Source organism: Arvicola amphibius, chromosome 1 (genome assembly GCF_903992535.2).
Source record: "Arvicola amphibius chromosome 1, mArvAmp1.2, whole genome shotgun sequence".
NCBI lineage: Eukaryota > Metazoa > Chordata > Mammalia > Rodentia > Cricetidae > Arvicola > Arvicola amphibius.
In genome coordinates, this window is record NC_052047.1 from 86,014,023 (window position 1) to 86,028,930 (window position 14,908).

The following is a 14,908-nucleotide window of genomic DNA, read 5'->3' on the forward strand; positions in this document are numbered from 1 at the left end:
TAATTGATCAATCATCAAAAATGACAACAATTTAATGCCTTCAATTAACTACAACTAAAATTATATTGAACTCAACTGCTACCCTTAATTTCGGCAGCCTAAGTAATCTTTTCGGTTTAATCAATTCAGATTCTAACAAAATATTTTGTTATCATCTGCTGAAAGCTAAGAAGATCCATATAATAGAAAAAATGCACAATTATATTTGTCTCCTTAACTTTTGTGTAAGTCAAGAAACAAACCAATCAAGCAAACTTTCAGATATGAGTAATTTGAATACAGGATGAACAAATATTGTTCCTAAAGGTTTTGAAATATTCTTTTCAAACAGAACAGCTCCCAGTGGAGAGCTTACATGGTTAAGGAAAACTCAGTTTCTTTACTATTATTTTAAGTTTAAAAAAAAAAATCAATGAGTAATCACTACTAAAGTCATAAGTTTACCTTTTCTATGTCTTTCAACCTCTTTGAAGTCCCATCTGTAGGTGGCGAATGGGATCTTTTGGGTGTAACATTCTTACTTATAGTAGAGAGTCCATTTAGATGCGGTTGTCCCTGGACAGGGTTGTGAGGTGTGGTGACTCTAGGAATAACGTTACGTCCTACTACAGTAGGAATGGTACATACAGATGGGGAGGATGCAGCTTTTGCTGTAGGATCAACCTCTGAAAAGTACAAAAACAATTTTAGTACTCAAATATTTATGTAGCAGAATTGTTAACAACTAAGTTTAGACACCTACTTGCACCAATGACTGGAATGGACAGCCCTTGAGCTGGGGGGACACTTGGCAGCTTCTCTACAACTACAGTTGCAGGCTCAGTACTATTCCTAGTAAAAGAATAAAATTATCATTATTAACTGATCTCACCACTACTGATTTTAAAAGCTCTCACTTTAACATTCAGTACGATTTCTTTCTAGTATTTCAACCTTCTTCGCTAGAAGAACAGAGTAGTCAGATAACACAAGGACAATCAAGAGGGAATATCTAAGTAGAAAATGTGTGCGTTCATGGGCACCGGACCATCCCCGAGCCCTTCGCCTGGAGGGACCCTGGAGCACAGCACACACCGCCAAGTGCCCTCAACAGGGAACTAGGAGCCAGTAAGAGGAAGTTCTTTTAGCGACGCAGACAGGTCTTTTAGGAAAGGTACAGAAAATTCTCATCATCCTGCAAAAACAGCCTAGAAGGATGTTTGGACACACACCTCTCTGCTTCTCCCGCAGGGCTGTCTGGGCTGGAAGACTTATTCGTAGACACTGGCGAGTGAAGAGGTGTCCCACTATCGGTGTCTCTGGAGCTATCCAGACAGCTGCTATCCAGAGATGATCTTTTGGACTGAAGACCACCTGAAGTCCGGCTTACATCAGAAAGACTCTGTGGAAGACAAAGACGCCGTTAGGGTTTCAAAAGCAAATGAGAATATTCTAAAGCACACAAAAGCAACCTGTCTCTGGTTTAAGGTGAATTTCAGACCGACTGTCTACATCATCTTTCCCAATAGGTTTGGAGGAGGTGTAGGTGTAAAGTTCAAATTTGGTTTCAAGATCAACTGTTTTGTTTTTTTTGTTTTGTTTTGTTTTTGTTTTTTGAGACAGGATTTTTTTCTATAGTTTTGGAGCCTGTCCTGGAACTTGCTCTTGTAGACCACGCTGGCCTCGAACTCAGAAAGATCCACCTGCCTCTGCTTCCCTAGTGCTGGGATTAAAGGTGTGAACCACCACCGCCCGGTTAAGATCAACCTTTTCAATGGAAGCATACTAGAGAATTAGGACTACAGACCCACCTTTTTCTTCTTTTGAAGAATCTCTGCAGGTAGATAATGATGAAGTTGTTTTTTCTTTACATGAGTTGCTTCGATTTTCATTCCATCCTTTAACATATTTATATTGTTTGCCTGCCTGTACACTGTAACAATGTTAATATGTTAAATGGGAAATTTCTTTCTGAACTATAAGCTGTTTCCCTTTTCTGAAATGCACAGACCGCTTATCCCCCACTAAACATACATCCTCTCATGGAACAAATATTCTAAGACTTCCACTGTGTCACAGTACTGTGTAAGAACTGACTGCTTCTATGTGTATATCTTCTAAAAGCTTTCTTATAAAATTAGCCCCCGTTAACAAAATAAATATATCGCAAATTGTTTTTTTCCAAATCTTGTTCTTTGTTCTTTTCAAAACAGCAATCGTTCCTCATAATTACTTGTCTGAGTCTAAGGTAATTCTTTTTCTTCATATAAATATGGGTATTCTGGCCTGCGTATAAGTCTGTGTGACATGTGCATGTCTGGTGCCTGCAGAGGTCAGAAGAAAATACTGTATTCGCTGGGACTGGACTTACAGATAGTAGTTGTAAGCCTTCATGTGGGTGCTGGGGAACCAAGCCTTAGGCCCTTGGGAGAGCAGCCAGCACTCTGAACCTCTAAGTTGTCTCTGCAGCCACCTAAGACAATAATTATATCAAATATCCAAAATGCAATTCAAGTCCTGCTTCTATCTGTGACTGCTTTCTCATCACAGCCCATATCAGATACAGAACACAGGAGACCGGAGGCCATCTGCAAGTCTGTCTTCAGTTGACAGGCTGAGAAACCAGTTTCAGAAAGCCTGGACACCTGGACTGCATCCGGAGACATGTGGCTCTAGACTTCTGTTCTAGCACTTCTCCTACCTTGTGAAGACCAGTTGTATTAGCACACAAATTAAGGTATTTTTGTGTTCGGCCAATTAGCTGTTAAGTCCACTGAAGACAGGCAGGAAGGTTGTTTTGTACTGCAAATGCTATGGAATGTGGCACATTATTTAATACTGTGGGACCGAGAGTGTCAGCGTGTGGAAAAGAGTATTTTAAAAACTTTAATAAATGAGCATCTCAGCTTTTTCCTTCTTGAGACAACTGATCCCTAATTTGTATACATAATTTTATTTGAGATTCTTATGATTATCAAGAGTACTTGTTCAAATTGCAGTCTCTGGTTCCTCAGAACGTGACTTCATAGTCTGAAGGTGAAGCACAGGAGTCTACATTACCAGGATAAACATGAGGACTTTATAAGGAATTTACAAAACTCTTGTGTGTCAAGAATACTAACAGCATGAATGTGCACACTACACCAGTCAACACTAGCCCAGTCTACAATGGAGAGGTGTGGCTGGGGCTGGATATGATGAACAATGTTTTTCTATTGATCTTGGAACACATTCAGCAAATCTGTAACTAATGATGATTATTTAATATGAGAAACATAAAAATCAATTCATGTTTATGACTGAGATTATAATCTCTGGCTAAACACACAGGAAAGTCATCTGTGGAGTTTAGTTTTATTTTCAAACAGAAAACACATTAAGATATTACAAAATTTAAGTGATTTAGGAGTACCTAGGGAGTCTCACTCCCTGTCCCCTGAGCACAGTGGCTGGTTCTCAGACTAAGAAGCAACCAGCAGTGCCTTTAAAAAAATTCTGCCAGAAATATCCTCTGCAGTTAAGTATGTCTCTTTTGTAAAGTGAATGGAAGCATTCTGTCCATAATCTGAGTACCCTTATTATAGCTTAGAAATTATTTCATCATTCTTTTCCTTTTTCCAACAGCAGCACCAGTTTCTACAATATGGGTTGATTTAACCAAACTGGGAATTAAAAAGTATCTCCAGATAGACCCTAAACAGATGGCATTGAGTTACAGCCATGGTTGGGAATCACCGCCCCATGATTATGATGTCTTACCTGTATCAGTAAATGACTGTATATCATATGTCAAGTCTATGTTAACACTTTCTGCATTTTCTACTCTCCGAAAAATTATTCCGAGGAACCACATTGATACGTAATTGTTGCTATAAAGAAAGACATTTTCATTAGTTTTTTTTTCTTTCAATCTAACAAATGCTACTGGAAAATTAAAACTTAGTTTCTTTTCTCTACCTGATTAATAGATTTCAGTGATGTAGCCAAATTCTTAAAATTATATCCAGAACATTGGTGTAGTCGTTTAGTATTGTTTTAAAAGAAAATTGAATAGTATGGAAGTTTTTAAAAAATTAATATATTACTGAATATATATTTAAAAGATGTTCCAAACACTACTATGGAGTTTTTGCTGAGGTTTACTAACTATTGCAGCATGTACTTATATAATAATACATGGTCACATATATCATTCCTCCATCAATGTTTGTTAAAGACAATCTTAAAACTCACTAAAACAATAAATATGTCAAATAACATTATTTAAGACATTTATTTAAGGGCAACTTACGCTTTATGATGTTCTTTGTTTCCTGGGAATGACTGGGGATTCACATGGGCAAGAGTAATAAATTCATTACGCTCCAAGTTTCCAACAAGCACACGGATTTTAGATTCCACTAATCCAACCCTGAGGTAAACAACAAGATTTCTATGAACTCAAATTAAATCTGACAACTATATTCAAGTAAACCAAGTAATATATCAACTACCAAGTTTTGTATGTTCACTTAAAAATAAAGTCAATTATAGTAGGGATTTTTAAAAATACCAATTGGTATAGCAACATGGCTCAACAGCTCAAAGTGTTTGCCATGCAAGCCTGACAACCCGAACTGGAGCCCTGGATGTCAATAGTGATACCTATATACATGCTGTGGCACAAGCAGACTCTCTCACTAATCATCATCATCATCATCATCATCATCATCATCATCATCATCATCAATCAAGCATATGTCAAATTTAAGTGACTTTATGCTTATAAAAGAACTGACCTAAATTTAATGCATTTCTGACTACAAAAATACCCTGGTTAAGTCTAAAATAGTAAGAATCTAAGCATAAACTAAAACTTTTATTTAGTGCATTCTTCAATCATTTCTACTTTTATATCTTTGAGTAAACCCTAAACTACTTTAAATATTATAAACCAAGAAAAGCTAACATACACACATAATTCTTGAAATAAGCATACCTCCTTCTAAGTTAAAAAGATACATAAAGTGTCTTCCCTTTCAGTTTTGGAGGGGAACAATAATAATAAGATGTAGCTGGGCATCAGAACACCAGAATTCTTCTAAACTTCACTGCATTCTGATTCTGAAAATGAGCAAGTACAATCTGCACCACAGCCTTCTATCACTGCTGATGCTCACTCTCCACCATGGACATCAGTCACCACTAAACATACTGACTATGAAAGCCAAGCAAGTGGTAAAGCACCATGGCACTATTGATATCATCAGACAGTGCATAAGAGAACTTGAAACGTAAGTCTTACCATTCGAGATGATTTTCTTCTGTTGATGCACTGGCAGTCAATACTATATAATGCCTAGAAAGGATTTGCAGCAATAATCAGGGATTAAAAAAAAGTCAGAAACATCATTAATCTGATTTTTAAAATCTATTTTTCTTTCTTCTTCCCAATGAACAAAACATGTACAGAGTGTCTAAAAGTTACAGTATACTTTATTTTCACAAAACAATAGACCCCACAATTAAAAGCTGACTCACTTTAGAAACTGTCACAAAGGCTGGACTAGCTCCTACTAGAAAGAGGGTGCTGTAACAACTGAGGGCTTCTATTAGCCTATTTCTACCTTGCTTAAGAAATCTAAGTAATATCTGTCATCTGTCATAACTAGCTTTATACATTTAAATTCTTATTGGACATGTGCTGCGTCATACACAGAACTAACTCTACTACTCATGAGGATGAGGAAGGAGAATCACTGCAAATTCCAGGCCAACTTGGGTTACAGAGTAAGTGTGTTCCAGGCTAGTCTGGAATACACAGTGAGGCTCTGACTCTTGAATGAATGAATGAATAGATGAGGGTCCAACAAAATGGTTTAGTAGGTAAAGGTGCTTGTCACCCGGACCCATGCAGATATAACACCTGCAAGTTGTCCTCTGTCCTCCACGTGAGCACTATGGTAGGCACACCCAGTCATGTACAACCTAGCCCCCTTTAAAACAAAAACGGCAAACAACAACAATAAAAAACCCACCAAAATAAGACAAAAGGTTGACATTTTTACCAACATTTAAATACCTATATTTTTGAAAGAAATTTGGTGGCTCTAAGAGTTTGGACCAGTCTGATTTCCCTTGAAGAATTTCATCCGTAACTGCAAGACCTAAACAAAAACAAAGGGTTTTTTAGAAACTAAGTCTAATTTTGAAAAATGACCAGCTCTTGTATTTAATCCAAACCATCTAACCCACAAATGCTTGACTTAGAAATGTAAAGACATTATGTTGTTTCTTAGAACACAAAAGTCAAATTCTACCAAACTGGACTGACTCAAATTTTGGCCTTAATATTATATATTTTGGAAAGCATTTGAAGTTTTACAAAGAATTAAGGGTTACAGAATTCTAATTGCCAATCAATAGCTCCAGTGTAGAATAAAATTGTCAGTCAAAGGTTTGGGAATATGTAAGAGAAAAGAGAGCCAAACATATTTACCTTGTTTAAATTCTTCTACCATTACTGTTCGAGTAGATGTAGACACATTATATGTAGAATTCTGTTGTGGGTAGGCAGGGGTAATTATGGGCATAAGATGATATCTATCTGATGGATTCACCTGTAAAATCAGAAGCAGGATAATTATCTGTTCCCCTAACTGAGTAGTCATCACTTCATTTTCCCCAAAGTCTGAAGAATATGAAATATAAATTTAATATAAAATTCCCTCAATTCTAAGAAGGTATTTCTCTACTGAACTGCATTTATTTCTGAAGAGAGATATATTTGTTTGTCAAAGCTCTGCAGAAATTAATTTTCCTCAGCAAATCTATCATATGATGCATCATATAAGGAAGTCTTTCAGAATTATAGAAATATAATAACTACAATGACATTATCTTCAATTATATATAGAAATGGGTGCCTACTCTTACTAAATTGGAATTTCAAAATTAAAAAGGAATCTATGTGAGAATTATGAATCTGCTTTAAACTGTACTGCAAAATATCATTTTTATATATTTCAGTGCTTCATTATAAGTAACTACTTGTGACACAGTTTTTTAATGATGGGTTATGATACTGTCTTTAATACACCCACTTATCTGATCATATTTGGGCAACTTTTAATGATTTAACATTTGGATCAACATTAAATCCACAGCAAAGGGAGACAAGAACTCTTGCTGCGTAAGAAAGGTGTGTAGGAAGAAGGGATAATCTTTAGCAAGACTATGATTTAGAGTAAGGCCCTTTTCCTTAGTGAATTCTCATACCCGAGGATCCCAGACAGGCAAATTCAAGTTGCTTTCTTCTGGTTGCTTCAACAGCACAGGATTTGGCCATTCCCTAGCATAAGTAAAGTGAATTAATTCAAACAGACTCTCACTTCAGTTGCTATATAAAATATTAAAAGTATTAAACTGTCTCAATCTTCACATGGCAAAGTATAAAGTACAAGAGGAAGAATCTGTTTATTTGCAGAAATGGCAACAGTCCTTCGTTAGTGAGAAGCAATTTGTACTTGAATTTGTCTCTTCTTTCTCATCTGCTTTCATAGATTTTATTCTGATGATATAACAGCAATGAGTAACATTGTTGAAAATACTAGCACATGTATGAAGCAGTTATGATTATCATCTCCATTTTACCCGGCCAGCTTAATGTACAAAACCAAAATCTATGGGGATTCTATAGTCTTAAGATCTTAAGACAAGGCTCACATTTACAAACTCCTCAAGTTACCTTACTGAGTTTTTAAAAAGAGGTACAGGGGTTACGAGCACTGGCTGCTCATCCAGAGGACACAGGCTCAATTCCTAGCATCTACATGGAAGGCTCACAATTGTCTGTACTTCTGTTCCAGGGGATCTGATGCCCTCTTCTGACCTCTACAGGCACCAGGCACACAAGTGGTAAACACACATGCAGGTAAAACATACACTCATACACTTAAAATAAAAACAAAAAAGAAAAAGAAAGGAAGCAAAACTCAGTGTGGTGATACACATTTGTGAACTCAATAACTTAGAAAGCTGAGACAAGAGGAATAAAAGTTGTATACAAGCCTGGGCTACAGAGTAAAACCCCCTTTCCAAAACAGGGGTAGGGAAACACAATCATGTCACTTGTGATAACATAGGTAGTACTGGAGGTCATTAACTGAAAGACAGGGCACAGAAAATCCTTCAGGATCTGTCTCACTCAGACAAGGAAATCTAAAGTTGTGGCTCTCACAGGAGGTGAGAGTAGAATAGGAGCTGGCGGAGGCTACAAGAGCAGGGTGAGAAGAGGATAGGAAAATGTCTGTCGGTGAAGAAGGAGTCAGAGAAGTTTTGGTGTTCTATTGCACCATAGGGAAATTACAAGTCATATTGGTCAAACTATGAATCTGGATGTCTCATTCTCTCAGGCTAAATATGTTTTAAAGCTTTTAATGAAGGTAAAACAAAATATATATGCAGTTTTTTTTAATGAGATAGGGTCTCTCTCTGTCTCTCTCTCTCTCTCGCCAGGACTAATAAAACAGACTATGGAGCCCACTGTCCTCAAACTTATAACAATATTCCTGCCTAAAGTTCTCTAGGCAGGAATAGATCTAAAAACCTGCTAGGATTACAGGTATAAGCCACTACATTTGGCTACAGTTCTTTAACTTTTTTTAAACATATCTATATGAGTTAATAATTACTTAAAGTATATGCTTACCATTTGGAAAAAACTAAAAAAAACTTGTGAACTAAAGTTGAAGCTGCTGCATTTGGATACAGTTGGCAAGTTCTGGCAACTAGCATTGCCCAGGAGACTCCACCAAGGAATCCCAGCATATTGGAATAAATACCACGACCTATGAAAACAAACATTTGTTAATTATTATTCAGGTCTATCATGCTTGAAATACAACAGAATAACTTCATTCATTCCTAAGACTGAATTCAAACTGAAATGATAAGCAGAACATCACACTAGGCTCAGAGTCAGTTTTGGAAACTTGTAGTTTTCTGCTTGTAGCTGTTCTGCTTTGCCCCCTAACATACAATGACCTCAGTTCCCTGTTTTAGTGCCGACTGTTCTGATTGATAATGCTACTGAAACTATTCCTAAATCCCCAGGCCCTATTTTGACATATTTGCAGTTAAAGAGAGAAACAAACAGAAGACAGTAGGTAAGAAAGAACATTTCATCAGTAAGTAATTATATACGTGGGTAGTATTTTAAAACCGACATAAAGCTGACAACACACTTCAGTTTTGGATACCTCTCCATTGTGAACAACACACCAATGACATTAGACTCACTTGTGAAATGATGATTTTTATAGAAATCTATGGAAACTATTACCATACCATTAAACCTAATGTGCCCTGATTACACATTGCGACATTATGTTCCATATATAGAGGTAAAAATTCTACATCAGTTTAGACATGATAAATATAAAAACTTATGTGAAAATTGACAAAATACAGTGTTTAGTTTATAAAGACACAAAATGTTCATGCTGTTGTTTTAATACAAATCACATGATCCTAATTATTTAAGGCTACAGGCAAATACCACTTGCTTTAGGCCCACAACATATAAAGCACAAGACTGATTCACTTAAACTATACACTTTAGTAACTGTTGGTGTACTTGTAGCTGTGCAACCACCACCGTCACTCCTAGAGCACGCTCGTCAAAAAGAAACCCCGTACTCTGGATCTGAAGACCTATGCAACCAGTCATCTACCTTCTGTCTTTCATAGCTCTGTCCTAATTATGGACATTTTAATTCATATAAATCAAAGCATACATGTTGTCTTTTGGATAACTTCTGGCACACTCAACAAAGAGGTGTCAACAATCATATGTTGTACTGCATTCCTTTTTATTGCAAAACAATATTTGGCAGTGTGGATCACCATGTCTGTTTATTCATTCACCAGTGCATGAACACGCAACTGTGCCTACTCTGGCTTTAGGAATGACAATACTATATATGTACAAGATTTTTATATGAACGTTATTTTACCTTCTGTTGAGAATTAAAGTCAATGAAATAAAACAAATTTAAAAATCCCTTAGTTGGCCATTTCAAGTGATTACCAGTCACAGAGTTAACTGGATCTGTAAATGCACATAAATGTTTCCACAGTCAAATGCTTTATGGAGAGCTCTGTAGACTCTGTGAACCTCATGCCTGAAGCGCAACACTGCTTCAGTGCAGTCATGAACCAAACCATGTCATTTAACCACGTACCATGTACATGATGGCGGGCTTTAAGATTATAATGGGGATGAAAAAATGTGTAGATGAAGAGGTAAGAGAAGAGCAAAGGCCAGAAAAAAAAAGAACCATCAAAAAATTCAGTGACGCTGGCTGGAAATGAGGCTGGCTTCTAACTCCTACACCCCAGTAAGCATCCTCAGCATCCCACTGGGAACAGTGATAGGAGCCACCATTCTTGCCTACAACCTGAGCCTACTCAACACTAGAATGATTTGCATGTGCCACCATGTCCAATCTGTGTTTATATCATTACACAGAAATTAAAAAGCTTTTAAAAATTAAGTTTACAACAAAAAGTTACAATAAGCTGAGCTTAATTTATTATTGAAGAAAAAACCTTTTATAAATCAGCAAGACTAAAGTACACAGTGTTCATAAGTCTACAGTAGTGGACATTAATGCCCTGGGCATTTACACTCACTACGCATTCAGACTCACTCAAACCACCTTTGGGTTCAGCAATTTCCATCTATCATATGTGTTTCACACAGATCATTTTTATGTGTGTGATTTTGCTGTACCACACTGTGTTTAGGTATCTTCTACATGAAAGTACTTAGCACTGTCTTACAAAGGCCTACATTATTCATACAGTTAAAAGGTTATACAGGTTTTAGGAGTAATAGCTTTCTAGAGACCAAGTTTACAGCAGGCTATACCAAAAAGGTTTATTGGAGTATGTGAGCACATTCAATTTTGGTTGCATGGCCACAAAATTATTTAATAATTCATTCTTCAGACCATTATCATTATTCTTTTTCTTTAAAAAATCGTGTGTGTGTGTGTGTGTAGTACGCATGAACATGTGTGTACAGGTACATGCACTTGCAGGTCAGAGGAAGCCTGTGGGTGTCCTGCTTTTACTCCCTGCCTGATTTCTTGCCCTACGGTGCTGAGTTTGTGGTTACTGACACACACAGTCATGCCTCGCCTTTCGCATGTGTGTTAGAGATTCAAACTCAGCTCCTGCAGCAAGTGCTCCTACCTACTGAGCCATTTCCTCAGTCTGAATACAGTTAGAAATGTATAGAATGACCCATGTCAGAGCAGAACTAGGCCTTTTATGAGTCACACACACACACACACACACACACACACACCCCTGCACATGGGAGGATAGAAAGTCACACACAGACCACTACACCTGAAAAGCAGCTTCTCCAAGTTTATTGGCCATCAACCCTCAATGGCATCAGTAAAGCCAGAGTCTTCATACGTGCTTCAATTACTGGCAACAGAAAATTAGAATTTTAGAACAGACACATAAAAGACTTGGGATACTTACGTTTTGCCCATAATTTGACTGCTCTTAGGGTGAGTCTAAAGGTTTCTTTATTTGGCACTAAGTGCAAAATTTCATCAGTAACTCTACACCCTGAAAAAGACAAAATATTGATTTTTCACTAAGGAACAAAACTTTGTCAATTCAAATTGTCTCCTAACCTTCAAACTTTCAAATGCTAAAAATATGAATGATAAGTCATGCTGAATTTAAAATTTTAAAACACACGTCCTTTACTTTTGAGAAATCTAAAGTACATGGTAATGAAATCCAGTGCTGAAGTAGAGTGGGTCTGAGTTCCTTTTCAGTTTCTTCTTCATCTGACTTAATCACAATGCCTCCAATTTACAAAACTGCTATTATTTCAATACAATCCTTTCCACAGAGAAGTGTAATTTACTAGTACATTCAGGAAAACAAAATAAAGTGGACGCAGTGGTGCTCACTTTTAATCCCAGCACTCAGGAGGCAGAGGCAGGCAGATCTCTAAGTTCCAGGCCAGCCTGGTCTACAGAATGAGTTCCAGGACAGCCAGGGATACCCAGAAAACATTGTCTTAAATATCAAAAACAAACAAAAAACAAAAAAATGTAAAACAAGAGACTATAAATCAGTGGCTCTCAAACCTGAATAATCTGTGAGGTCAAATCTATTTTTATAAGTAAACTACATCTTTCGTTGCCATTTTCACAGTATGCTAACTTTGCATTGATGAGGTATTGCCAATAATGGCTAAAACTACCTTAGAGGTCAATCATGGCAGTGGCAACCAAGTATACAGGTAAAAAATGTATCTTCACTACTATCACAGTTGAGAAAAACAACCAAAAGGAAAGAAGTGTATCATCATTTTTGTTGTATTTTAAAGGAATATCCAGTTTCTTGAAGTTATAACTGGCAGATCAACAAGGTTACATACTGGGTATTAAGTAGATAATCTCTGAAAACTTAGGTAAGTTCCTTGCCTCAAGGAAAACAATGACATTATTTATTATGGATTAAGAGAATTTAAGCTTTCAAGTTATATAGTTATAAATGACTTGTATCTGCTATTGGGAACCTGATAGCTTCTAATACTTTAAAGACTCTTATGACAGAATTGGTGGTAATATTAATTAATCAATACAATTTAAAATCCACTTCATAGTGAAATCTATGCTAACATTTGGAAGATAAAAATAACTTTGAGAACTAATATTTTCCAAATTGAGTACAATAGTTAAAAAAAAAAAAACAAAAAAGCAGGCAAAGCAAAAAGGCATAAGGCAGATCACTAGATATTAATGTGACAAGGTATTAAGTTAACCAGAAAACAAAATCTATTTTAAATACAGGACCACATTGGGCTCCCTGAATACAGGTGACAATGCTGTGGCTTGGGCCGTATGTGGGGCCACTGCAGTGGGATCAAAATCTAATTCTAATGCGTGAACTGACTTTGTGGAGACTATTCCCTGTGGAGAGATACCTTGCTCAGCCTAGGCCCCCCGGGTAAGTCGGAGATGGCTTAGTCCTGCCTTAATGAGGTATTGGGACAGACTTAGCTGACTTCCCAGGGGAGGCCTTACCTTCCCTAGGCAGTGGATAGAGGGATGAGGTGGGAAGAATGGGAAGAGAGGAGGGAAGGGCAACTGGGATTGGTATATAAAAAAAAATTATAAAAAATGTACTACTAATTTATATTTTTCCAGTGAATTATAAATATTTTAAACAACTGTTTTTAATCATGATATGGTAAATACTGACATATAACCCAGATGAACAAATGTATTTTGGGCTTCTCAATAAATGTTAAAGGTTTACGGGGCTCCTAAAAACTAAAATAGTTAAGTTTATGAACTACATTCTAAACTTAATCTTTCAACTACATGATACTTTTTAGGATGTTTAAATGTGATCATACTATTTTTAGAAAGAAAACTATGACTAAATCTTCTGGATTTGGGACACGGGAATGCACACACTAAGCTTGTGCTGTAAAATTGAGCTGTATTCCAACTATTCTGGATTGTCTGAGCCTTAAAATAGTGCGTCAATAACTCTGCAAAAAGGCTCTATTTACTTCACTGTTTTCAAGCAGGCATCTAAGATTTCTTTAGAAACTCACCATTTAAGCTGCGGATACACCGTATATCAAGGCTTCTTAGGCGAGAGTCGTCTCTTAGGTCTAAATTATCTGATATGGTTTGTATTGCCAGTCTTGCAAAGACTAGATCAATCTTTGGAAAGATGTAAAAAAAGAAAGAAGATAAATATTACTTTCCATTCTCCTCAGCCCCAACTCAAAATGTAAAAAGTTCCAATTATTAATTTGAGACATTCTAATGAAACATCAAAAGGTCTATGAGTGACTGAATGTGGGACAATTATTGTAAGTCTTGAAATAAAGAAGAAGATCCAACACACGTTTACATTTACCCCCCTCTTGAAATTCAACTAAACTATTAGGAAAATCTGCTTTGGTTTTGGTTTAGTTTGTTTTTATCTTATGGCATAAACTACTAGGAAAAACAAAACAAAAAAAAGCAGCAGCAAAAGGCACAGAAGCTGGAAAGCAGGTAGACAGAAGGCAACAGACCCAGTAGACCAAAGAAAACAGATTTAAACATTTGGTAGCTACAAATAAATATCTAAATAAATTTTAAAGAACATTTAGAAAATATAAAAAGTATTTTTAGAAATCATTACAAAGCTTTAAAGACAAGATAAGACCAAAAGGCAGAATAAAAAATATAAAGATGTGGTTAATAAGTGAGAAAGGAGAATTTTGTGTGTGTGCGCGCTTTTATTTATTTATAATTTATAGAAAGCTGTTCTGGAGACTCAACAGACAAACGTTAAGATTCCATGAAGAAAGACACATGTGCAAACAAAAGCAGGAAATTCAAAAGAACTCAACAAGAGTTCCAAGAACTGAGTTTCCATACTAGAAGAGGACTACTACATGCCAAGCACATCAATTAAAACACACACCAAAGCATGTTATCATCATAATTCTACAAGTATGCAGACAAAATAAAAACAACTAAACAAGATACAAAACTGATCATACATACAAAGAAGAAACACTAAAAATGGTATATTTTTCAACAGCACAGAAGATACAAAACAATGAAGGCCTTAAAGTATGTAAAAAATCATTTCCTACCTAGAATGGCGCACTCAGCAAAATTATGAATTCAGTGATTTTTAAGCATGCAAGATAAAAAGAAAACAAATTCTTTTTCAGAAATCCAATGGATGAGCTCCAGTAAAATGGTACCATGTATCTAGAAAGAAGAACATTCTAGAGTAGGAACAGAAACTTTCAGGAGATGGTGGAGAGAACAAGATGCCAGCTGTGCCAAGATGGGCACCAGGCGGCTGAGACGACAACAGGTGAGAAGATTCGGTG

General features: G+C 36.4%; 1 protein-coding gene across 2 annotated transcripts in view; it reads right to left on the reverse strand.

Annotated features, from left to right (window-relative positions):
- Papolg (poly(A) polymerase gamma) overlaps positions 1-14,908 on the reverse strand; it is a 28,271-nt gene that overhangs the window by 3,332 nt on the left and 10,031 nt on the right. For both annotated transcript variants that reach the window (XM_038345879.1, XM_038345873.1), the window contains exons 7-19: positions 13,622-13,733; positions 11,518-11,607; positions 8,669-8,807; positions 7,237-7,309; positions 6,458-6,578; positions 6,041-6,125; positions 5,264-5,317; positions 4,271-4,390; positions 3,739-3,848; positions 1,791-1,912; positions 1,212-1,381; positions 743-831; positions 445-665 (exon numbers count right to left, since the gene is read on the reverse strand). In XM_038345879.1, the coding sequence (XP_038201807.1) occupies positions 445-665; positions 743-831; positions 1,212-1,381; positions 1,791-1,912; positions 3,739-3,848; positions 4,271-4,390; positions 5,264-5,317; positions 6,041-6,125; positions 6,458-6,578; positions 7,237-7,309; positions 8,669-8,807; positions 11,518-11,607; positions 13,622-13,733 (1,506 nt within the window). The remainder of the gene's footprint in view (positions 1-444; positions 666-742; positions 832-1,211; positions 1,382-1,790; positions 1,913-3,738; positions 3,849-4,270; positions 4,391-5,263; positions 5,318-6,040; positions 6,126-6,457; positions 6,579-7,236; positions 7,310-8,668; positions 8,808-11,517; positions 11,608-13,621; positions 13,734-14,908) is intronic.